The sequence below is a fragment of the Balaenoptera musculus genome, chromosome 6, assembly GCF_009873245.2.
Source record: "Balaenoptera musculus isolate JJ_BM4_2016_0621 chromosome 6, mBalMus1.pri.v3, whole genome shotgun sequence".
Taxonomy (NCBI): domain Eukaryota; kingdom Metazoa; phylum Chordata; class Mammalia; order Artiodactyla; family Balaenopteridae; genus Balaenoptera; species Balaenoptera musculus.
In genome coordinates, this window is record NC_045790.1 from 114168704 (window position 1) to 114193898 (window position 25195).

A 25195-nucleotide genomic window follows, 5' to 3' on the forward strand; every position below is an offset into this window, starting at 1 on the left:
CAAATTGCAGATGACATTTTGGAGGCTCAGGCAGGCTGCATGAGGGGTCCAGGGCCACACAGCTGTCTGAGGTCACAGCCCCCCGGGGCAGTGGCTCTCCCAGGACGCTGGGCCAAGGTGGGCTCCCCTCCACTCAGCAGTACCCGGGTGGCAGTGTGGCCCAGTGAATGCTCCACAGGCCGTGGACTCAGAGCTGGACAGAGGCCAATCTTCTCACACCGTGTGACCTCTCTGAACCTCAGTCTCCTCTTCTGAAACCCGAGGGTGGTGACGAGTGTCAGTCTCCTGGGAAGGATCAACGGTGTATTGCCTGTAAAGCCCCGGCTCAGCACCAGCCCCCATATGGCCATGGCAGGGATCCTAGAGACCGGGGGGGCCATGGGAATATGAAGAGAAACGGGAGCTGGTGAGGTCGTTGAGGCTCAGAGAAGGAAAGACATTTGTCCAAGCTCACCCAGTGCTGGTGGCTGAGGTGGGACGCACAATCTCCCCACGGCGTGGTGGCGTTGGGAGCTCTTACACTTTCTTGGATCACAGACCCCTTGAGAAGTGGGAGAAAGCCTCAGACTCTCCCAGAAAATGCTCCCTTGGCATGTGCAGCCCTCAGGGGGTCCCGCACTCAGCCCGCTCCTCCCCACATTTCATCCTGCGGGTGATGAGAACCCAGGGTCCCTCGGGAGTGTCCCCATCACTTGGGCCTTGGTCGTTCACTTTCAAGGAAAGAGCGTTTGTTTTCTCCACGGAGGCCTCGGGCCGCCCCCTCTGCCCCGTCTCCGCCGTCCCGCAGTCCTGCGCTGAGTCCCGTGCTCCTCCTCCAGGGGACGGCTACTACCTGGCCGTGGGCGGGGCTGTGGCCCAGCACAACTGGTCCCACATCACCACGGTGCTGCAGGACGGGAAGTTCCGGTGCCAGCTCGTCGACAGCTCCGAGGACCTGGGCCTGGTCAGCGTCCAGGGCCCAGCCAGGTGAGGAGGGGACGGGGAGCCACGCACCTGGGCGCACCTGGGTACACCTGGGACCTGGGCCTGGTCAGCATCCAGGGCCCAGCCAGGTGAGGAGAGGACGGGGAGCCACGCACCTGGGCGCACCTGGGTACACCTGGGACCTGGGCCTGGTCAGCGTCCAGGGCCCAGCCAGGTGAGGAGGGGACGGGGAGCCACGCACCTGGGTGCACCTGGGTGCACCTGGGACCTGGGCCTGGTCAGCGTCCAGGGCCCAGCCAGGTGAGGAGGGGACGGGGAGCCACGCACCTGGGCGCACCTGGGTACACCTGGGACCTGGGCCTGGTCAGCGTCCAGGGCCCAGCCAGGTGAGGAGAGGACGGGGAGCCACGCACCTGGGCGCACCTGGGTACACCTGGGGCCTGCGCCCTCGTCCCTCTATCTGGGGCCCGGGGCAGAACCACTTACTGCTTCAGAATGGGACACTGTGGTCAGTAAGCTCAACGTGCCAGCGACCTCAGAGAGGCCAGACGAGAAAGATGCTTTTGGAAGCACTAGACTACAGAAAAGCCCTTAATAAAAGACTCAGACTGAACCTTACTGTGAATCAGTATGTGAGGATTCAGTGGTCACGGAAGGGCCAGCGAGGGCGTCTCTGGACAGCTGATACAGACTAAGAATCATGTACGCCATCTCTAAGTGGGCAGAGCCAGACTGGGGTTCCACGTGCTACCTGGGCTCAGAATAATGCTCTACACCAAGAGGTCGCCTGTTCCTCCCTAAACACCTCCAATGACTAGGTCTACAGACGATCATTCACTCCTTAATTCATTCAATGAGCGTTTACTGAGCTGTGTTCCCACCCATGAGGAATCAGCTCCTGGAAAGCCCTCGGATTCTAGCTTGTGCGTGGAGCCACAGGATGGTCTTAGGCAAAGGGGCACCTGAGCAGCTGTGCACGTTGGAAAGATCCCTCTGGCTGGGCTTCGGAGAGGGGACTGGGGGATGCGCATAAGAGGGGAAGCACAGCGTGTTAACATCGACCAATCAGGTGCCTGGGATATGCCAACATCCCCTCCAATCCTGATCATAGCCTTTGAGGTGGTTAGAAGTATTTTTATTCTTATTGGTGAAGAAGAGAGGACGGGGCACCTCCGGCCAGGTTATCCCAAAGCTGACGCTTAGACGAAGCACGGCCGTGTCCATGGGACATCCCTGTCAGCCCAGGGTCATGCCAGGATCCCCAGCCAGTGCACTCAGACCCCACCACAGGGTCCATTTTCCCTGGTTCTTTGGAGCTGACCGAGCCTGCAGCACCCCAGCTGGGTCCTGGACTGGCGGACCTCCCCTCCCGGGCGGAGTTGCAGCTGGCTCTGCGTGTGCACCATCTCGCACAGAGGCACACGGCAGACACGTGCTACGTGCTCTCTGAATCACGGCTGGTTGTGTACCTTAACCATCAAGTGTTGGACTTCAGGCTTCTCATGAAAACCAATGTTTATCAGGGGGCCCTTGGAGGGGACACTGCGGGAAATGAGGGGTCAAGGCTTGGAGCTCTCTGAAGGGACAGTGTTTCAGGCAGAGGAGGCAGCAGGTGCAAAGGCCCTGTGGCAGGAGGAAAAGCAGTGAGGCCAGGGCCATAGGAGACGTGCTCAGAGGGCAATGGAGGCAAGAGCCTGCAGGTGCAGAGGCTGCTCCTCCAGGAGAGGGAACTGAGCAGAAGAAGGGCTTTAACGGGGTCTCCGATTCTGGGCCAGGGGGTAGGAGGCCGGCAGGTGTGAGGAGCCTCAAGGGCCAGGTGAAGCACGGATTCTGAGCAGGGAGTGATGAGCCGTGTCCAGGTAGTCAATGGGTCCAGTGCGTGGGGTTCCTCTCCCGACGTGAGCCCGACCTCCGCACCTCTGGGCTGAATGGGGGTGGGCGTCCTGGCCTTCTGAGCTCAAGGCCATCCTCGGAAGCCTCAGCTTCATTGCCACTGCGACCTTGGACAGGGAGTGGGCTATTTTTGGTTTGGTGGTGGGGGTGAGTGGGCAGGGGAGGGAGGGGGTACCAGACAGACAGATCAAGCTGTGGCCCCGGGGGGACAGGCCAGCCTCTTCCAGCCTCATTAGAAGCTGCTCAAGGAGGGTGGCAAGTGACGGCTGCCAGGGCAGGAAGACAAGCTCTCCTCCTCCTGGTAACTTCTTAACTTTCTCCCCCAAATTGTCCTCGCTCTTTCAAAAATAACCCAAAGTTTCTTGTATGAATAATAATGTTACCAGCACCGCTGATAAGGGCTAAACTTTCTGAGTTGTTATGTGGAAAGCATTCGGCGTGGCGCCTGGACCATGGGAGATGCTGTATGACCTGCTGACCAATAGAACTTTCTGGAAACATTCCATAATTGGTGGTCCAGTACAGTAGCCACTAAGCTGTATGTGGCCATTGAGGCCTTGAAATGTGGCAGCGAGACAGAATTTTTTACCTTAATTAACTTAAGCTCAAGAGGCCACACGTGACTGGGGAGACACGGCGGGGTACAGTGATCGCCGCTGTAGTTGTTTATGCCACGGCGCTTGGCTTGTGCTTTCTGGCGGATGCCCCCCCCCCACAAGGGCCCCGTGAGGTGGCATCGCTGTCCTCATGGAGCGGACGAGGGGACCGAGGCGAGGTTGGGGTGGGAGTGAGCGAAGGAAGCAGGACCTGAACCTGGTCTCTGACCAGAGCCGGTGCCCTCCAGGGCCACCTGCTGCCCCCTGGCAGAGGGACAGCCTCCTGCACCCCGGCCCGTGCTTGGCAGACCTGCCTGCCCAGCTTGGTGCCCAAGCTGGGGTACCCCTGGCACTGCCAAGGCCACGCTGGCCCCGGGTGGCAGCTCCAGCCTCCTTCCTCCCTCCCCTGCTGGGAAGACCAGGCAGCAGCCCTGGCCCCATCCGCCCAGGGCCGCAGAGAGGACAGTCTTCTTAAGGACTGGGTGTGGGTTCTCCGGGGGCTGGCATCACGTGGGTGCCGGGGTGTTACATAAGGATCTTGACACACTGCAGCACACTGGGCACCTCGGGCCAGCGTGGGCGAGCAGCTTCCGGCACCGTGGGGCTGGGGATTAGTGTCAGAAGCGTTTCTGGGCACTGGCTGGGACCCCTGCGAGGCAGAAATGGTGGGGCTGTCTCCTGCCAATGGGGAGCGGGCCCTGCAGTGCAAAGCCAGCCCATTTTCAGTCAGTCCTATTTACCGGTTACCCTCTCTGTGCCAGGCATAGGGGCCCTGTTGGCACGGAGCTCCTGGTTCAGTGGGGGCAAGTATCAATACAACCAGTGTGAGAGGTACCCTGGCAGGAGATGTATCAGGGCTGTGAGCTCAGACCAGGGGCAGTGTGGGGTGGGGGGTCGGGAACCTGACCCAGACTCAGGGAATCAGGGAGGGCTTCTTGTAGGAGGTGACAGATGCCCCAAGACCTGAAGGATAACAAAAGTTTAAACTGGGACCGGGGCACCCGCTGGAAACATGCAGGGGAGCAAGAGTCAACTAAGTCCTGGAGGGAGGCAAGGGGCACGGCGCCCAGGAAGTGAAGGTTTCCATGGACACCGAGAGGTCTCAGGTAACCCATCCAGCGTGAGAGCCAGACTGCCGGGCCCGGCAGGGCAGGGGAGGTGAGGAGGGCGGCCCCTGCCCTCGGGGGCCTGTGGCATGAGGGGCGTTAGCTGGTTAGATAACTGTCCCAGGCCTTGGTTCCCCCATCTGAGAAAGGAGAGCTTGTGAGCGCTCATCTCTGAGTCCTGTCTCTGCCCCGGGCTTGGCTGTTCCTGTCACTGTTCCTGATGAAGGTGCTTTTCTTTCTTTTTTTTTTTTTTTTTATTTATTTTTTGGCTGTGTTGGGTCTTCGTTTCTGTGCGAGGGCTTTCTCTAGTTGCGGCAAGCGGGGGCCACTCTTCATCGCGGTGCACGGGCCTCTCACTATCGTGGCCTCTCTTGTTGCGGAGCACAGGCTCCAGACGCACAGGCTCAGTAGTTGTGGCTCACGGGCCCAGCCGCTCCGCGGCATGTGGGATCCTCCCAGACCAGGGCTCGAACCCGTGTCCCCTGCATTAGCAGGCAGATTCTCAACCACTGCGCCACCAGGGAAGCCCGAAGGTGCCTTTCTTATCTGACTGAATTTTGGGTGCGTCTCCCTCTTGATGTGTTTTATTAATAGCATGTTTGTTGGCGGTCTGCCCCGTGAGGATAGGGCCTCGTCCTGCTCACTGTTGTGTCCCCAGAGGCTCTCCAGCCCGGGCCATGCACCCAGGAGGGCTGGGCGGGTGTTTGTTGACTGACTGACCGACCGACCTTGTTCTCGCTCACAGCCGGGCCATTCTCCAGGATGTGCTCGATGCAGACCTGAGCAATGAGGCCTTCCCGCTCTTCACTCACAAGCTGGTGAGAGCCGCCGGGCACCTGGTAGGTACCACCTGGCCGCTGTCCCCTGGGCCGTAGGGGGCAGCAGCTGCAAGGGAACAAACCCGGGGCTTGGGGTCGTGTGCCCTTGGGCACGTCTGTGGAACCTCCCTGGACCCTGGTTCCCTACTGTGAAGTGGGGACCACATGTCCTGCCCACAGGCTGTTAGGGCCTCAGACGAGGAGCGGGAGTCAAAGTCGGGTATCACCTGTGTCCCACCCAGTGTCTGGCGCACGCTGAGGGGCGCAGTCCCAAGCTTCTGCCAAGGACTTGCCACCTGTGAAGCTGCCCCCAGTGTCCCCTCCTCAGAGGCAAGGGCACGCCCTCCCAGATCAGGGCATCTCCTGCGCCTCCTTGGAGATGACAGCGCTGGGGACAGCCAAGCAATTACGCTGCTCCAGAGGTCTGCATGTCCTGAGGAGGCGGCCGGTCCTCTGGAGCGTTCCCCCTTCCCAGTCCCCCGCGTAGCAGGAGAGGGTAGGGGCTCTCGGGGTGCACCGCCAGGCCCCGGGGAGCACCCCCTGCCCGTCCCCCAGCTCCAGAAGGTCGGGTCCCAGGACCGGAAGCTCTGACACTGTGGACAGTATCAGGGCTGCAGCGGACTCAATGTCCTCAGAGACCCTGGGGCCGGGGTCCCGGGTCCAGCTCTGGTCAGGCCCTACTCCTGGGCCTTGGTGTCCTTTCTGGAAAATGAACATCATGATCTCCACCCTGACTTCCCGAGGGCAAGGTAAGGAGCAGGCGGTCAAAGTAACCTCGGCCGCTGTCAGCCGAGGGCTCCCAAGGCACCAGGCGCTATTCAAAGCACGTGACTCACGAGTACTGTCCCACTTAATACTCACGACAGCGTGGAAGGTTCTAGCATGGGCTTCTCAGCCTCAGCACGATCGATGACATTTTGGAACAGACACTCTGGGGGGCAGGGGGCGCGTCCCGGGCATTGCGGTGTGTGGAGCGGTGTCCCTGGCCTTCACCCACTTGACGCCAGGAGCACCCCCAGACGTGACAACCAAAAATGTGTCCAGACGTGACCACGCGTCCCCAGAGGCAGAACTGCCATGGCAGGGGGCGGGGGGTGGGGCAGGGGAGGTGCTGCTCTGCGATTGCCCTGTAGGCAGGTGTGCAGTCACAGCCAGGTGCGTTGAACGAGGTCCTACAGCAGCTCCCGATGTAGGAAATGTTACCCGCAGGACGGATGTTTCCCTGAATTGAGCTCAGAGAAGTTGGATGGACTGCCCAGGGCCCCCCAGCTAATGAAACATAAAAAGCGCATGAATATGTGTCAGAAACACGGAGGTGGCCTTAAGGAGGGGGTGGGTGGACAGACAGCCAGATTCGGGGGCACTTCCCCCTCTTCTACTTCCTTCATGTTCATCTGGGGGGTTTTGGGGGGAAAGTGCTAAGGGATGTTTGTGATCCTGGCCTGCAGAGGGGCTGGAGGTCGGAGGAATCTGGGTCCCGTTAGCAAGTAAACAATGTTTCAATGACATCAGAAAGGAGGCTGCCAGGAGAAACCAGATAAAAGCAGCTCTGCAGAGCCGAGGAGCGCTGGCCCAGCTCTGGTCTGCCTTCCCTCTCTGGAGGCTGTGCTGGGGGGCAGGAAACTGGGGATGTCTCTGTCTAGCTTGCTTCCTGCCTGCTTGGTACAAAGCTGCCTGCCGGGACCAGAGAGGGCGTGCGTTTTGAGAGAATGGCACAGCTCCACCCCAGGCCACAGTGGCATCTGGCCTGCCCCGATTGCAGCTCTGGCCCTCTCGGTCCCCGTGGGGTCCGTGCAGCGCCCAGCCCCGTCTGGGGCGGGGTTCTGACTTGTGAAGTGGGAGGGGGAGCTGGGAGCTTGGCGTTGGCTCAGCCTGTGTGTGGTTCCGAGGTTTGTGTGGGAGAAGACCAGGTGCGAACGCTTCCCCTGCCAGCCAAGGGTCGCTCCAGCGAGGCACCTGGGCCTTAGTCTTGGACAATGGGCTGCAATGGGGGCTGGCCCTTCCCGGCCCTGGCTGCCGCCCCAGGCCTGGCCCACGGCCGTCTGGCTGCACCTTGGCCTCCAGGAGCCGGGCTGGGCCGGGGCTCTGGCCGGTGGAAGCAGAGGCCCGACTCCAGGATGAACTCCTGCGTGGGGTAACAGGTTCAGGTCGGGGGCCACGGGGTGGGAGACATGGGGTGCAGGACATACACAGGCTGCTTCTCTCCACCGCCTCCTCTGGAACTGGCTTACTGGTTTAGTCAAAAGCACCTTATTGCTCGTTTCTCTGTTTCCAACCACAGTACACAGTGTGCAGGGCCTGGGTGCAGACCTCACCACTGACATGACCCCTTTGGGCGTGACCCTTGACCTCTCTGAGACTTCCCTTTCTCACCTGCCACAGAGTCTGGCTGAAGGGTTGATGGGTTGTTTCACTATAAATAGGGAATATTAGTAAAATTAGAACAAACAAAAACCCCTCTAATTCCACCAGAGAGAAAGCCAAGGTTGACAGTGTATTTCCTTCCATCTTCTTTCCCTAATCTCTGCCTGTAAATTTTAAAGCAGAAGCAAGATCATCCTATATACATAGCTTGCACATTCGGCTTTATTCTCTTACTAAGTTGTTGTGAGAGTTTTCCTGTTCCTTGAAATACTGTCTGAGAACCACTATGAACGTCGTGTCACCCTCTCCGTAAGCAGGACATTTGCTTGGGCTGTTTTTTCTCCTTGGAATAGCCCTGTGATGGGCTTCCCTCGATGGTGGGCCTTTTATGACTCTGATTATTGACCTATGACACGTTCCTCAGAACCAGAACCCAGAGACAGAGGCGTGCCAGGGACGTGGTCCCAGCCTTCCTGGCCGTTCAGCAGTCATTTGGTATTTTCTGTTTCCTAGGCCTTTGGGGCAGGGTCGGGGAGAAGCACAGAGCTTTCCAAGGCCGGTCGCTACCTGAGGGATTTGGCCCATGGGCTCATATTCGGCCAGTTTGGATGCCCAGCTGAGTTCTAGCATCCCTTCTAAACGGAAGGTTCTATCCCAATGCTGAGCTCCCCAACACGCTCCCTAGAATTCATTCTGGACATGTTGGCCAGGAGCCTACCAGATCAGGGCTCTGGGATGGAAGACACGGGCCTGGCCCTCCGCAGGCCCACAGCCTAGCCGAGGCTGGGGGACGGGAAGGACACTGCAGCCCTAGCCCAGTCTGCGTTGGAGCGAGGGCCTGGGTGGTGAGAAAAGCCGCCACTGCTCAGCAGCTGACATGGGAGTGAAGAGGGTCCCAGGAAGACGTTTGCAGGAGGAATCCAGTCCTGCCTTGACGACCGCGCCTTCTCCCGAGGGCCCCAAAGGCTAGGCTCTGGCTCCTTTGTGTCAGTGTTAACGGTTCTTGCTGACCTCACAGTGACCCAAGCCACAAGTTCCCGGACGGTCCAAGCCAGGGGCACAAAGGCCTTCCCATCCACTGGCCAGCTAGAGGGATGGGGAAGTCAGCTGCCAGCAGGACTTGGGCCATGGGAGCTGGGGCTGGCCACTGCCCTGGCCCCCACCCGAGGTGGCCTCACAGGCAGGCGGGGAGGTGGGAACCGGGTCAGCCCAGGATCCGGGGGTCCGGGAGCACCGTCACCTCAGTGCCCAGCAGAGCTGGGGGCCAGCAGGCCTGGCTTCTGGTCCTGCCCCGGCCTCTGTGGGACCACCTCTCTGGGTCTCAGTTTCCCCATCTGTAGCACAAAGTTTAGACAATGACCAAAATCGTTTCTGGGCCGTCCTGTAAGTCTGTCCAGATATCCTGCATGCTCTCTGGATCCAGGGGGAATTTCATATTCTCCTAAATAATATCAGCATGTGTTGACACCAGTTCCATCAACGTTGCGATGCTGGGCCCGGAGCTCGGGGCCAAGCCTTTATGGGAGATAATTGGATGCCAGCCAACCAGATGCAGGAGAGGGATATGTGTGTCTGAGTCATCGGCAAGGCCTCTGGGTCACGAGGGATACGTGGAATGATGAGGGTCAGAGCCCAGAACCACAGATCCTGCCCGAGGGTGGGTGAGCAGGACCCCGCCGCTGCCCGCAGCGACCCACACTCACGGCAAACGCGTGGGTGGGCGACCGTGGCGGAGCGGTGCCACCAGCCGAGCAGTATCCTCAGCGGAGCAGGGCCGTTGTTCTGCAGTAATTCTGCGATGCCTGGACCAGCCCCAGGCTTGCAAGATCCTTGCATTCCTAGAGGAAGAACAGGGGGCGGGAGTTGTCCCCTTGGCAGCCAGCTGACCGGATGTCCTCAAGGCCAGCGAGGTTCCCAGTGAAAGCCTGCTCCTGGCCTGCTTCCCAGGGGAGACGCGGTGTCTCCCTGACTCAGCCAAGGACGGGGGCCCCTTCTGGAAAGCAGCAGGTGCTGGGCTAGAAGCGCATCTTTAGGCAAGGTGATAAAGCGACTTTTTTCTGAAAATTAATTGCAGGTCAAAAGGAAATTGAATTTCTTTTCCTGACTGTGTGTGTCCTTGCTGTGGCACCATTCAGATTCAATTAGTCTGGGATGGAACACTCTCCCACCCCCACGCGTTGTACAGACAGAGGCGGGATGCCCATACCTTCACGGGGCCTGTGTTTGCCAACTGGGTTTTAGCCATCACCTAAAAAGTCGCTTTGCATAACTTGTGCAAATTCACCTCTGTCCTAGAGAGCCGGGGGTGGTGTGTAGCTGAGAGACATGGTGGCCGAGGCCACTATTCAGGGGTGTCCCGTGGAGGGCAGTGACAGCTTCTTGCCATGAAAGTGTAAGGACAAGGTGTGGCTGGAATGAGGTTGGGTGGCTTCGAGGGGCTCCCGGGAGTGTGCTTCAGAGATTCTGGAAGCTCCTCCAGGGCAGAACCCCGTCCTTTCTCTGCAAGGATGTTCTGATTGTGCAGCCCCTGCCATTGTCAGTAGGTGCAGACGGGGTCTTTCTGGGGGTGGTCCGTAGTGTTTACCACCTGCTTGGAATCTGTGGCTCTTTTTTTGATCCTCTGAGACGGCCAAGTTTGTGAAGTGTGGTTTGAGCATCACACCTTTTATTTATTCTGAATCTTTGAAAATTGGTTTCCAATCACCATCCCCTCCATCACCATCACCACCACTACCGCCACCACCACTACCATCACCACCACCACCATCACCACCATCACCATCACCACCACCATCACCACCACCATCATTATCACCATCACCACCGTCACCATCACCACCACCATCACCACCACCATCATTATCACCATCACCACTGTCACCATCACCACCACCATCACCATCACCACCACCATCACCACTATCACCACCATCATCACTGCCATCACCACCACCACCATCACCACCACCACCATCGCCATCACCACCACCACCACCACCATCACCACCACCACCATCGCCATCACCACCACCATCACCGCCATCATCACTGCCATCAACCTTGCTACCACGAACATCATCCTCACCAACCACTACCATCACCACCATCTTTACTACCACCATTACCTTCACCTCCACCGTCACCAGACCACCTTCACCAGAACTAGCAGCACCACCGTAAACTAGCCCTCTGGACCAGACTCCTAGGAGAGATTGCACACCCCCACGGCAGGATGTTTTTGGAATCAAGGGTGTCTTGGGATATCCAGAGGATTTGAAAAATGAAGATCCTTTAAACCTACTGCCAACTGGCTTCTTCCCTCTCCTGTGGATTCAGGGCTCCAGGCCGCTGCAGGGGCTGCACACACTCTGATCCCTGCCGATATCCTGCCTCGGGAGCCCCCGAGATCCTCACTTACTTAAGGGGTGACTGAGTTTGGACGATGTGCCCGGTGAGTCGGGGGTGCTGGTACACACCCAAACTCCCCGGAAACAGGTAAAATCACCATGAGCTAATGTGATTTGAGAGCGCTTGGGCCCGTGTCTATGGGCACATCTGCTCAAGCCTTTCTGCGGTGTCTGCCCAGAGAGGCTACTCCAGGCTTGTTCTGATGTTGCCCGTGGCCAAACATCCCACAGGAGTGACATGGGCTCTCCTGCCTGGGGCACTCATGTGACCTTTGATCCAAGCTGGGGTGGGCACCTAGCACTACCCTGATTTCAGTCCTCCCCACGGAGAGCTGGCAGGAAGTTCACTGATGCACCAAACGTGGAACCAAGCCCCCAAATACATTCTACTGAAACCTGAACATATTCCCTCCCCCCAAAAATATTCCAGTGAGTCAGTCTAGGGCAGGGAGGGAGGATCTCATGGTGTTGACTCCTTGCTCTGACTTACTAGCTGTGAGCCCTCCAAGCGTCTTGGGAAGTGTTCATACCAGCTCGTGAGAGCTGAGGGTTAAATCTGTAGGAAAATTAGCAAGGGCTGGTTAAACCATTGGTAGCTTGAAATCAGCTGTAGTAGGAGTATCTATACCACAGAAAGTGGTAAATGCTACAGAACAACCCCCTGCCCCGCAAGAGTTGATTGTTGAACATTTTCTAGGACATCACTGGGCCTTGGGCAAGTGGCTTGACCTGCCTGAGCCCCAGTTTCCTTATCTGTAAAATGGGCATACCAGTGGCACCCACCTCTCCGAGTAGCCAGCCTCCTGCCTGGGGCTCTATAGTGACAGTTTTGTTGACTGCTCCCATGGGCCCTATGGGCTCTATTATCAGCCAGGATTTGCAGAAGCAGACTCAGAGAGATGTCAGTCGCCAGGGATGCAGCGTTTGTGACTCATATTTAGACCTAGTAGGTATGTGGCACCCAAGCCCACGCTCTCAGCCACTGTGGTGCCCGCTCTGGTGGGTGGCTGGCCCTCACCTGCCCTGCGTCAGGTGCGAGTGCCGGGAGGACCAGGCAGCATCCTGAGTACTACGGAGGGTCCAGAGCCTGGGGCCGTGCCAGGGCCCCACGGGATGTGTGAGCTCAGGTGTTCGTGGATGGGTAGCTAGAAGCTTCATCTTGCTGGGCTTGCCATCTGTGTCTGGGGCAGGTGACCCTGTGTGGGACCACAGACATTACTGACCACGCACTGAGTGCAGAGCCCCGGGTTGGGGCTCAGAGGCACCTCGTGACTTGTGTTCCGGATTCCAACCTTGTCCTTACGGGGCAGATAAGCCTTAAGCCTGCTGCAGCCCAGGCTGATGGGGACACTTCTCGGCCTCAGGATGGGAAAACTCTCCCACACCACGCCCTGCTGACCATCTCAGTTGCCACCCTAGTGGCCTGAATGAAACAGGTGATGGGCAGAGGGGAGAATCCTCTCACCCTTGGGGACCCGTAGCATCCCGCAGAACTTTCTACAGGGCCCCACATGTCCTGGTGGAGGGGTCTGAAACCAGAACCTTCCAAAAGGAGAGGGTCCTTGAGCCAATTTGGAATGGAGAAGCACTGCATAGAAGTAATGACGTTCACCCAGGTGTTTGGGGCTTGGCGGGTCGGCCTCCCCACCCCAGCAGGGTCTCTTCTCACTCAGGGGTCCTCTAGGGTCTCCGTTCCACAGCCCAGGAGTCTGAGCCTCCCAGGGGGCCCAGCTGGCAGGTGGCTCTTGCTGGCTTTAGAAGCAATTTCTTCCTCTGTGGGCCAGCCGGCCAGAAGCACACTGGCCACTGCAAAGATGGGCACTGGCCAAGCCCTGTTGATTCCTGAGTGGTCACCCCAGCTGGGCCAAGCAGAAAAGGGCATTGCTCCCAGCAGGGCCTCACACAAGGTCCTGTTCCAGCGTTTATTTCCAGAGCTAAGTTTGTCTGCCGATAACAGGATGCTTGTGGCCCGGGACGCACATGACCAGACCAGCTCCTTCTCTACCCTTCAGTTCTTTTGCATATGTACCCAGAAGTGGGATTGCTGGACATATGGTAGTTCTATTTTTAATTTTTTGAGGAATCACCATACTGTTTTTCCTAACAGTTACACCATTTTACATTCCCCCCAACTGTGCCCAAGTGTTCCAATTCCTTCACATTCTCGCCAACACTGATTATTTTCTGTGTTTTCTTTTAAATAGGAGCCATGCTAATGGGTTTGAGATCATATTTCATTGTGGTTTTCATTTCTCTAATGTTTAGTGATATTGCCCATCTTTTCACATGCTTGTTGGCCATTTGTATATCATCTTTGGTGAAATGTCTATTCAAGTTCTTAATGCATTTCTTAATCAGGTTGTTTTGTTTTTGTTGAGTTGTAGGAGTTCTTTATATAGTCTGGATATTAACCCTTTATCGGATACATGATTTGTAAATGTTTTCTCCCATTCTGTAGGTTGCCTTCTCACTGTTTGTTGTGTCCTTTGATGCACAGAAATTTTTACATTTGCTGGAGTCCCATTTAATTATTTTTGCTTTTTGTTGCCTGTGCTTTTGGTGTCATATTCGAGAAATCACTGCCAAGTCCAGTGTCACAAAGTTTTCCTCTATGTTTTCTTCTAGGGGTTTTACAGTCTGAGGTCTCACATTTAGATCTTTAATCCAGTTTGAGTTATTGTTTATATATGATGTAAGATAAGGTTCAGTTTTTCCATCACTATTTGTTGAAGAGACTGTCCTTTCCCCACGGAACAGTCTTGGATCCCTTGTTAAAGGTCACTGGGCATTTACATGAGGGTTTATTTCTGGGCTCTCTTTTCTATTCCGTTGATTTGTTTGTCTGATCTATGCCGTACCACGCTGTTTTGATGTGGTAGCTTTGTAATAACTTTTGAAATCAGGAAGTGAGTCCTTCAGCCTTGTTCTTTTCCAAGATTGTTTGACTATTTGAGGTCCACCCATATGACTGTTAGGGTGAATTTTTCTATTTCTGCAAAAAAATGCCACTGGGATTTTGATAGAGATTGTATTGAATCTGTAGATCATTTGGGTAGCATTGATATCTTGAGGACACGAGATGTCTTTCCACTTATTTGTGTAATGAAAGAACTTTCATTTCTTTAGGCAATATTTTATAGTTCTCAGTGTGCAAGTCTTTCACCACCGTGGTTAGGTTTCTTCCTGGGGATTTTAGTTTTTTTGATGTGATTGTAAACATATTTTTCTAATTCCCTGCTCCGATTGTCCATTGTTAGGGTATAGAAATGCAGTTGGTTTTGCATGTTGATTTTATATCCTGCAACCTTGCTGACTTGGTTTGTTGGTTCTAACAGTATCGGGGGAGTCGTTGGGGTCTGAAAAGGGTTTAAACCAAAACCTGGTTTAAGGCCCTTCCTGATGACCTTCCACAATTCTGTGGCCCCATCCACTGCCCATGGTTCCCAGAGCAGTGTGGGGCTGTTTTGAAGGGGAGTTTGCCTCAGTTTGGGGCTTGCTTTCTAAAGTCCATCCAAGGCCACGTTGACTGTCAGATCAACAGTCAGCCAGGCACCAGCTTCCCATGAACTTGATGCTCACCCCATTTATCAGATGGGGACACTGAGGCTGGGAGAGGCCAGCCTGTGGGTCTGGCTGACCCTGAGCCCATGTTCCAGACGTCCTCATTTTCGGTCTTTCCCTTCAGTACGTGTCCTCTCTCAGAAGAAATGAGACCTCCCCCAACTCCACTTGTTTCAGTGGAGAAGAAAAACACGAGATGTCTCAAGAACCAGTGATGCTGGCAACTTAGAAAGTCACCTAGGAATCCCCAAACCCTTCCCCTCACTTTGCCAGAAAGCAGAGGTCTGTCCATCTGCACCTGTTTTCCCCCTTCACTCAGGAAGTATTAATTCAGCCCGTCTGCGTGCTGGGGTATGATGGAGACCAGCCAGCTTCCTGGCCTCGCCGGGCTCCTGGGAGCTGGGGAGGGGGCTGGGGGTAGCTCCATCCCACCCGTGAATTCATTCAAGAGCCTGACTTAACTGGGGGGCTGTATGTCTGATAAGACCGGCGATCCTGGGGCCGTGAATGGGTGAGCTTTAAAAATGATTTTTTCCTGTTCAAAATGAGATTGGCTTTGAGCCCTGAGCTCCTCCGTGGGCTGTCTAAAATTAGAAGCCCGTTGACAAGGCAGGGGAGCAGGGAAATGTCAACAGTACATTTTCTGTGTCAATTCTGAGTTTTTTGAGAGGCCCGGGCAAATGGCAACTCAGAGCAAATTTGTGCTGTTTCAAAAGCTTCCTGAATCCAGCCCCTCGGCGGCAGTGTGATTCAAGTGTCAGATTTATAAGGCGCTGGTTCCGTGGTCGGCAGAGTGGCCCCCGCTCTCCTTCCGCTCAGATATTATCCTGGCAGGAGCTGCACTGGGCAGCCCTTTGGGCTCAGAGCAGTAATGGGATCAGGTCCTCCGTCTCCGTGAGCTCTGTGACTTGCTGCACCCTCCCTGGCCCTTTTGTGAGCTGGACAGTCCCATGCTTGGGCCTTGCACATGGGGACGCTGAGGGTTCAAGGATTTGCCCGAAGGCCGGAAGCCACCGCCAGGTGCTGGGTGTGTAAGTGACGTGCCACCAAACCAGCCGTGCAGGAAAAGTCAGGCTACCGGGCCAGGCATCCCCCCATCCTGGTTGTGGCCTCCATGTGGCTGCTGGCCCGGTACACAGTGGTGAGGGACACAAGTGCCCAGAGACCAGCTGTCCCCATGTCAGCGCTGTGTGTGCTCGGGCCAGGCAGGAAACCCCTGTTTCTGCATCATCCCCTGGACATTTTTTACAGCGGTCCCCATCACCGCGTGGGGTGAGAAGCGTCTGATGAAGCAACGTACATGAAGAGCTTTGCCCGTGGACACTCCATAAACAGCACTGTCACGTCCGTGGGGTTTGGGGGCCCATGGTCCCTTTCCTGGCCTGTGGGACACAACCCTCGACTTTCACAGTCAAATGTCCACAGCCGGATGACAAGGCCCTTCCAGCCCCACCAGCCGGCCTTTCTCTCCTGTTCCCGCCCTCCCAAATCTGCTCCAGCTTCCACTTGCCTGGCAGGCCCATCCGAGATAGCAAACTCTGCTCAAGATTCCAGCCTGGTCCGTCCCTCCCAGCAGGGTCCTTCCTCCCCGGCATGTGCCCACCCAGGGCCTGGTAGCCGTAAAGCTGTCTTGGGCTTCTGGCTAAGTCCTTCTAAGACTCGAGGCCTCGGGGGCAGAGCCTGTGTCTGTCTTCAGATCCCAGCACTTGACTGAGGCCCACCAGACCAGGGGGCGATCAGAATACTCGCCCGACGCCCGGCTGTTCCCCTCTCGACGCCTCCCGCCAAGTGCGTCCACCGCCAACTCACGAGCCGTACGGCTGACTCACCATTCTTCTTCATGTACCCACACCAGAGCTTCCTAAGACAGACAAAGCCAGGCCCCTGACTCCACTTATAGACAAGGAAATCGAGGACAAAGGGAGGCCAAGAGGCTTGCCCAAGTCACTGCAGTGATTGAATGGTGGCCCCCAAAAGAGACGTCCATGTCCCCACCCCGGACCTGGGAGTGGGACCTTGGAAATAGGGTCTCTGCAGTTGTGATTAAGGCAAAGGATCTCAGGATGAGACCATCCTGGCTTAGGGTGGGGCTCATCCCAACGGCAAGTGTCCTGATGGAGACGAGGAGACACAGACACAGAGGAGACTGAGCCAGAGGTCGGGACGACACAGCCAGGAGCGCCTGGGGCCTCCAGGAGCCGGAAGAGGCAGGAGGGACCCTCCCCTGGGGCCTCCAGAGGGAGCGTGGCCCTGCCCACACCTTGCTTTTGGACTTTGGGCCTCCAGAACTGGGAGAGAGCACACTTCTGTGGTTTTAAGCCCCCAGGTTTGTAGTCATTGGCTACAGAGGCCCAAGGGCACTCCTAGTCACTTAGGAGAAGAGCTGTGGCCTGGGAACCACATGTCCACTTTCTCCCACCCCCAACGATGACACCCCTTCCTTTTAAAGATTTCCAGGGACTTCCCTGGTGGCGCAGTGGTTGAGAATCTGCCTGTCAATGCAGGGGACATGGGTTCAAGCCCTGGTCCGGGCAGATCCCACATGCCGCGGAGCAACTAAGCCCACGTGCCTCAGCTACTGAGCCTGTGCTCTAGAGCCCACGAGCCACAACTACTGAGCCCGCGTGCCACAACTACTGAAGCCCGCGCGCCTAGAGCCTGTGCTCCGCAACAAGAGAAGCCACCGCAATGAGAAGCCCGTGCACTGCAACCAAGAGTAGCCCCCACTCGCCCAACTAGAGAAAGCCCACGTGCAGCAACAAAGACCCAACGCAGCCAAAAATCAATCAATCAATCAATAAACTTATTAAAAAAAAAAAAGATTTCCAGAGTGCTCCTGAGGACTCTCCTCAGGACACCCCATTTCTTGGGGTCCGAGGCCAGTGGCCTGGGTCCAGAGCCGGCTAATAATGGTGACGGTAGGAAGTGTCCCCCAGTAAGTCGTGGCTGGACCTTGACCTCAGTCGTCTGACCCCGGCCCACATCTGAGCTGTGACTTGTCCCCCAGGTCCGGGCCATGAGGCTGTCCTTCGTTGGGGAGCTGGGCTGGGAGCTGCACATCCCGAGGCCGTCCTGCCTGTCCGTGTACCAGGCTGTGATGGCAGCAGGGGCCAAGCACGGCCTCGTCAATGCCGGGTACCGGGCTATCGACTCCCTGAGCATCGAGAAAGGTGTGTGCAGGGTCTGGACACCATGGTGGGCTGCCTGAGCCACGTTCACTGGAGGCAGAGAGGCTGTTACCCCCACCTCTGGCCCCGTGCTCCTTCCAGCCCCACTGTGCTCCCCCTTCCCCCAACCTCTGCCGTCTCCCCAAACCCCCCACAAGCCGAGTCCTCCACGCAGGCCCGGGGATGGTGCTGGCATCTCTGACACCAGCACTCTTGGGGGGAAGGGTGCTCTCCCAGGTAAGGGCGGGCGGGGGCCAGAGCTGGATTTGGATGTAGCGCCAAGTTTCCCGCAGAGAGCTGGAGAACATCGGAGCGGGAAGGGGCCCTCAGTGCTGCCCCTTCACAGCCCCCTCCCCAGGGCCCCCAGCCTGACGGCACAGGTGCTGCAGTGCTGAGGGGGGCTCGTCCAGGGGACCTCCTACGATCGAGGATGCCCTCCGCCCCAGGAAGCCCAGGTCACGGAGTTTCTAGGGTGGGCATGCAGGCTGGGGCAGGCGCCCACGTGCATCTTGCGAAGGGCGTGTGTCTGCCTCTGCTGGCGCTGACCCCGTCGTCTCCCCACCCAGGCTACCGGCACTGGCACGCCGACCTGCGGCCTGACGACAGCCCCCTGGAAGCGGGTTTGGCCTTCACCTGCAAGCTCAAGTCCGCCATCCCCTTCCTGGGGCGCGAGGCCCTGGAGAAGCAGCAGCCCAAGGGCCTCTGCCGGCGCCTGGTGGGCTTCACCGTGGACGAGTGAGTACCCTTGGGGCCAGGGCTGCCGGAAGTGACTGCCGCAGACAAGCAGGCTTCTGGGTTCCTCCTCCCGAGCCGCCTGGTGGGACGCTCCCCACGGGCCAGGCACCCTCTCCCAGAACTCCCACCGCAGCCCCGTTACAGGTGAGGAGGCTGGGTCCATGCCGGGCCTGACTCCGAAGCCAACGCTGCAAACTCAGATCCCGCCAGGGCCGGGCAGGGTGCAAACCAGGCCCGGGACCGGTGCTGGTCAGCAGGGAGTAAAGAGGGCAGCGCTCATCAGACGCAGATTTTATTTTATTTTGGCCACGCCATGCGGCTGGCAGTGCCTTAGTTCCCCAACCAGGGATTGAACCCACGCTCTCAGCAGTGAACACGCAGAGTCCTTACCACTGGACCACCAGGGAATTCCCTCAAACACAGATTTTAAGAGTGAAAGGCCTTGCCAACCCAAGCCAGCTCTGTGGGAGGCTCCAGACCGAGGGCCTCGAGCTGGATGCCTGTCACCGTGCTGCCACGTCCCACTGTGCCCTCATTAGAGCCTCCCCACAGCCTGGGAGGGGGACAGTGGAGGGGGGACCGTGGAGGGAAGGGCCAGGCTGGGGCCACCAGCCCCACTTACAGATGGAGACCATGGGGGCCAAGGGGCAGAGTGGCTCTCACCCGGGCATGTGGCAGAGGTGGAAGGAGAGCCCTGTGGAGGGGCCTGATCCCTTCTCCCCCACCTCCCCTGGGGCGGCTTTTGGGTGTGTCGCCCTTACGTGCTCAGAGCTGAGCCCACATTGTCCCTGGGTCCCGGGTGCTGGCACTGGAAGACATAGATGGTGTGACACGGAGTCTGAGTAGCAACCGTCTCCAGGGCGGCGGGCGTCTCTGGGCTTCGTTCATTTGGAGCTGACAGCCAGCCGTCAAGGGTGCCACTTCTCCCAGATTTGGAACCTTCAAAGCAGGTGTTGAGAGTGCCCAGGGGAAGAGGGCGAAGAGAGAGCGGAGCTGGGGGTTGTCTTCGTCCTACGGCTTCTCCCTGGGTTCCCATCAGGCCGCCTCTCCGCCTGATTCCTTGTCCATCTCCCGGGGAGCAGCTCAGCTCTGGTTTGGGGTGCAGACAGAGCAGGGGTCCTCCGAGGCCTTCTGCCGCCTGGCCCTCCAGGAAGCGCCCGCAACTTCAGACAGCACCGGCCACGGCCCGGCTCGCCCCGCTCGGGGGTTCCCTGCCGGGCGGCAGAATCCAGCGCCGTGGCCTGGCCGGTCCCAGGCCTGAGGAGACACCTGGCCCGGGCGCCGGCTGGGGAGTCACGGAGAACTCCCGCGGCTTTTGCTCTGGGGCCCTGGGCGAGGCAGGTGGCCTCTCTGAGGCCATGGACGTGGCGCCCCAGTAGGACTGGGTGAGACCAAAGGAGACAAGCACGTGCTTACAAAGCCTCCTTCCGTCCCACCCTCACCCGCTGGACCCGTGGGGCGCAGACCTTTTCCTCCTGGTCTCTGCACTGGGCGGCACCCCGGACCCTGTCCAGGCTCTTTTCCTCAGTGTAGGGTTCACCCAGTTCCAGTTACCGTAACCAGGCCCAGCTGTGCCCCTCTCGCCGCCGGGCATGGTCCTCAGCACCCGCCCCGGGGACCCACGGGGCCACGCGGCGCTCGCTGCCTCCCCGGGGCCCCGCACAGTCCTCGCGGGCGCGTGCACAGGAGGGGCACGTCTGCCAAGATCTGCACCAGACGATCCGGTGCTGGCGTTTCTGTGACTGTAGTTTAATCTTCTCTTCGTTTTCTATTTTGAATTTTCAAAACGTTTACAGCGAGCATCGTACCTTATGTGTGATACAAAAAAGCACTTTTAATAATTGATGCAGCACACTGTAGACAAAGGAGACCCATCCGAGTAAAACAAGTCGTATGACGGTTTTAAACTGATCAGAAGTCAAATGGAAAAGAAATCTCAAGATGGGCCTCTTCCAAATCTGTGGGGCCTGTCCCTAGAGACACGGAAGTCAGATCCTGGTTCTGGTGTTTTCTGTTCATTCACTTATTTGCTCGGAGCCTGTGCCGTGGCATCCCCGGGGGCCAGGCGCTGGGCATGGGGGCTCATAGCAGACCAGCCCTGCGGCGTGGAGCCCGTGGTCTGGCGGGCGCGGCCCCTCTCTCCTCGACCAGGCAAAGCGCAGGAGTTTCCCCTCCGGGGGCTCTGGGGTCGCAGCCATCTATTGCTTCTTCCAGGAAAGTGCCCATGTTCGGCCTGGAGGCCATCTGGAGAAACGGCCAGGTGGTGGGCCACGTCCGGAGGGCCGACTTTGGGTTCACCATCGACAAGACCCTGGCCTACGGCTACATCCGGGACCCCAGCGGCGGGCCGGTGAGTCCCACTCCCCAGCACTGCCACCGGGAGCCCCGGGTCCTCTCAGGCTCCGCACCAGCACCCCTGCCCCCCACCCCGAGTGTGCTGGGCGTGCGGGGACCAGAGCACAGTGAGGTGACTGACTGATGGGGCTGTGTCCCTGGGCAGAGTCAGAGTCTTTCCATATTTTCTCTCCGGAAGAATCTGATTTTGGAAGCTCCAAGCTTCTCCTGGTCAGGAAGAGGCTCTGGGCAGGGCTAACCCCCTCTGCTCCCTGGAGCTGGAGACCCCGTGTGCGTGCAGACGGTTGTGTGCACACACATCCGTGTACACACGCGTATACCCGCACGTGTGCACACGTACTGGCACACGTGCACACACACACACACACGCGTGCAGGCACATTTGGGAAACTTGGCAGTGAGACAGAAGGGGCAGCTTGTTCTAGGTGGAGAAAATCTAAACATTTTGCCCAAACAATCATTTGTAAACCCAAATAATCCCCCACCGAGCACGGATGCCGCCGTCCATACTGGCAGGGGAGTGAGGGCAGAGCGAGCGCCCTTAGAGGGCCTCCAGGGGTCTGAGCGCTGGGAGGGGTGTGACGCTCATGCTGGGCTGGCTGGGTCATGTGACGCGAGTGGTGGGGGGAGCTCATTGGCATCCGTGGCACCTTTATGGCTTCACCTGCTTGCTTCCCTGGCGTCGTGCACCAGCCCCCTGACGGTGGAGAAAGAGGCCCCGAGAGGCTCTGACGTGGGGGCAGGGATGTCCAGCCAGCTGGGCCTTGCGGCCTCCCCTGCCCCGACAGTCTCTGGGCTGCAGCCCCCCACCTACCCCCACTGAGGCTCCAGGCTGGGGGAGGCACTTGGAAGCAGCAGCATGGAGGGGGCAGGAGGAGCGAGTCAGACCAGCCCTGGCAGAGGTGCAGGGGCGGGCCAGGCCTGATGGCAGACCCAAGGGGGAAGGGGCCAGGCTGCGGCGCTGTCTGAGAAGGCTGCATCCGCAGTGGGCTGGGAGGCTCAGGACACAGGCTCGGCCTCAGTAGCTTTGGCGCTCTGCCCTGGACTGGCCTGGCGACCTTGGACAAGGGCGTCTCTCTGAGCCTCGGTTTCCTCATCTGTAAAATGGGGACAGATTATTCCCTCCCGCCTCACAGGGCTGTCTATAGATCTCTGCTCTGAGTGGAGCCTTAATAAGCACAGTTGTGAGGAAGGGGTTGCCATGGCTGGTGATGACGATTTGCGGTGACAAAGGACTCTCTGACACCCCAGCTATGGAGCCCTGGGTCCTAGCTGAAGCTCTGTGTCCATTTGCCCCACGCAAGGGTTGGGGTGGGTGCAGGCCTAGTCACCTCTTCTTTCAAGGAACAATAATTCTTGCTTCTTCTGCTTGGTCAGGTTGGGTTTCTAATTAATGTGACCGAGGAAGGAACACTTATACACTACCCAGACAGGTGGCCCAGGGTACCCGGGTTTGACCAGTGCAGGGCCAGGGCCGGCTCAGGCTGGCTTGTAAGAGCCGACTGTGTCCACCTCTTCCCAACCCCGCCATCAGGGATGTCCGGTGTGTTTATACCATGGAAATGGGCAAATGCCACAATCAGGCCTCCCCCATCCCCCAACCCCTTCCCCTCCCTCGAGAGCTGGTTGTTAAACATTTACCAGCACAGCAGCGGGATAACCAAGACTCCTTCGTAAAATAGGAAAACTGCCCTTGAAAGGAAAGGCTCTGGATGTGGGGGCAGAATTGGTGGCCTCCGGGGGGTTTATTAGTAAGGACTACGCCCCAGCTCTGGGCAAGCCAGTCCTTCAGACGTCTGAAGGCACCAGGGGTCTCTGCCACCTGCCTCTGGGCCCAGTGGGGGCAGCGTGGAGCTTTGAGCCCGGCCAGTGCCCACCACGGCTCAGAAGCCTGGTCTAGAAGCCGCTTCGTTCCAACACTGCAGTCACGTAAAAAGCCTCGTCTGTTTGGGGTATTTTTTCCGTCCAACCCTGAGCTGCCGAGAGAGGTCATTTAACAACCCGAGCAGAACCCCTCCGTGAGGCCCGGCCCTGGGTGTATTCTCTGCACCAGGAGAACAGGGTCCCGCGCTGGGCCAGCCCACTCCGCCTCTGCCCGCCACTGCCCTGCGTGTCCAGGCCGTGCTCCGGTTCCCAGGGACCTGCAGTTCCAGGGTGGAGGGGTGCTGCCCTGTGGGAGAAATCTCACTGACTGCCAGACCTCGGCTCTGCTGGACCCCAGGTGCTCAAGTCCAACTCGGGGGCACAGGGACCCGGAATCTACCTGCTCAGGGCAGTTCCTCGGCTCAGGGAAGACCCTCCGCACAGCGATGGGTTTGCCCGCAGGAGGGATGTGAGGCCGAGACGGCTGGCCCCGTCCCAAGAGGCAGGTAGCGTGAGCCCAGCACCCACTGGGTAACGAGTGACCAAGGCCCCTCCTCTTCTGCTACTAGGTCTCGCTGGACTTCGTGAAGAGTGGAGAGTATGCCCTGGAGAGGATGGGGGTGACCTACCCGGCCCAGGCTTACCTCAAGTCTCCCTTCGATCCCGACAACAAGAGGATGAAGGGGATCTACTGAGGGGCCAGGGGCAGGGCCTCAGCCGATCCGGAGGCCAGCGACCTGCCGTCCCGTCCCACACCGTCCACTCCCAGGGGCCCCTGCCACCCTGGGCCCCAGGACGCTGACCCTGGCCAGAATTTGGGCTCCCCCTGCCCTCAGTCGAGGCCTGCGAACCATCCCCTCCAAACAGATGCAAACTGAGAGGGTGGAAAGAGGACCCAGAAGGCCCGTTCTGTGGTCACTGACCAAAGGGTGGTCTCGAGTCCACCCACACCCTAAAAAAGCCACCCGTAACCCCTTAGGCTCAGGGACCATGCCTGTAGCCCTTGAGAGCTTCTGAGAAGGCGCTTAGGCAACACTCGATAAGGCCCGTGTCAAAGCAGGGAGGCAGAGAGCTTTACCCTGGGTTCCCATCCCTGACTGGCAGGCCGCCCAGAGCAGCCTTGGAGGGTTGTAAGGTGTGTCTGGAACTGGGGACAGTGTGGGGATTGATTAGTACTGTCTGCCTCAGGCGCAGTAGGGAAGGCATAGAGCGTGCGTGCCAGACTGGCACGGTCCCTGAGGTCAAGGTTAGCAGAATGGTCTGTTTCCCAGATCCCAGGAAGGGTGGGGGGGTGGATCCAGAAAGCAAGCTCTTCCTGCCTTGACCTCTCAGTTCTTCACACGGGAAAACCTCCTGAGAGTTCCCAGCCCTGAAATCAGTGCCAGAAGCAGGGGTGGGAGGATATCAGATCAGCACCCTCCCTCACCTGTGCAGAAGCTCCCTCTCCTGCCTTGGTTTCCCCGAGAGCCCCTCGCTCTCTAGGTCTGGAGAGGAAGGCATGCTGCTGGGTGAGAACCTGGCAGAATCCTCCTGCCTGGGTGGCCTCTGTCCTTACTCTTTGATTAGGACTGAGCTCTGGTCCTGGTCTCCCACTCTTCCGGCCCCCTGGGGATGGGCCTCGCACAGGCCCTTGAAAGGGGGTGAGTCCCCCGCTCCCTTCGTGGGGCTTCCAGAACTGTCCTCCGTGCATCAGGAGGAGCCCTGCCTCCCTGCCGGGATGGGGGCCAGCCCAGGGCCCGGGCAGCTCCCACAAAGCTGCACCACGCGGCTGTGCCCCAGCGAGCCCGGCCCCGTGGGGAGCAGGGGGGGCAGACGCTCAGGGGACACGGAGGACAAGGCTGCCGCCGACGCAAGCAGGAAGCCACGCGGTGACTGAGGAGCAGGCGGTCCCTGCAGGGCCCAGGCTGCTCTCAGAGGCGCACACACCACACAGCCCCACTGCGGACGGGGCCGGAACAGGTCAGGCCAATAAAGTCAAGGCCGTGGGAAGACGTTTGGGTTGCGGATGACCTTTGTAGAGATCATTTGGCCCCCTCGCCAGACCGCAAGCTGGGGGGCGGGGACCTCTGTCTTTCCCAAGCCTCTGGCAAAGGAACGCCTGCAGCCCCCACCCTCCCCCACCTCACAGACGGGCCTGGGGAACCCCGAGTGGACCCCGTAGGGCCAGCGGAGGAGAGGAGGGTAGCTGGCTTCCCAGATGGCCTGGGCTGCTTCCCCGGGCCCTGTGGTTTGGCCATGGACCTCTGGACGGGGCGTGTGCACGTGTTCATTCCACAGCCGTCCCTGGGGGGAGGCTTGGGACGAGGGAGGTCAGGCCCAGGTTCCAGCCCGACTCCTTCCGCAGGGGCTGAACCCAGAAACACAAACGTTCACTTTCGCCCTCCCTGTTTGTGTTTGTTCCTCTGC

General features: G+C 58.5%; 1 protein-coding gene across 8 annotated transcripts in view; it reads left to right on the forward strand.

Moving 5' to 3' along the window:
* SARDH (sarcosine dehydrogenase) overlaps positions 1-24790 on the forward strand; it is a 65989-nt gene extending 41199 nt beyond the window's left edge. For all 8 annotated transcript variants that reach the window (XM_036854933.1, XM_036854938.1, XM_036854937.1 and 5 more), the window contains 6 exons: positions 819-966; positions 5265-5358; positions 17677-17839; positions 18403-18571; positions 20786-20921; positions 23359-24790. In XM_036854933.1, coding sequence (XP_036710828.1) covers positions 819-966; positions 5265-5358; positions 17677-17839; positions 18403-18571; positions 20786-20921; positions 23359-23484 — 836 coding nt within the window. In that variant the 3' untranslated portion in view covers positions 23485-24790. The remainder of the gene's footprint in view (positions 1-818; positions 967-5264; positions 5359-17676; positions 17840-18402; positions 18572-20785; positions 20922-23358) is intronic.
* The last annotated feature ends 405 nt before the right edge of the window (positions 24791-25195 follow it).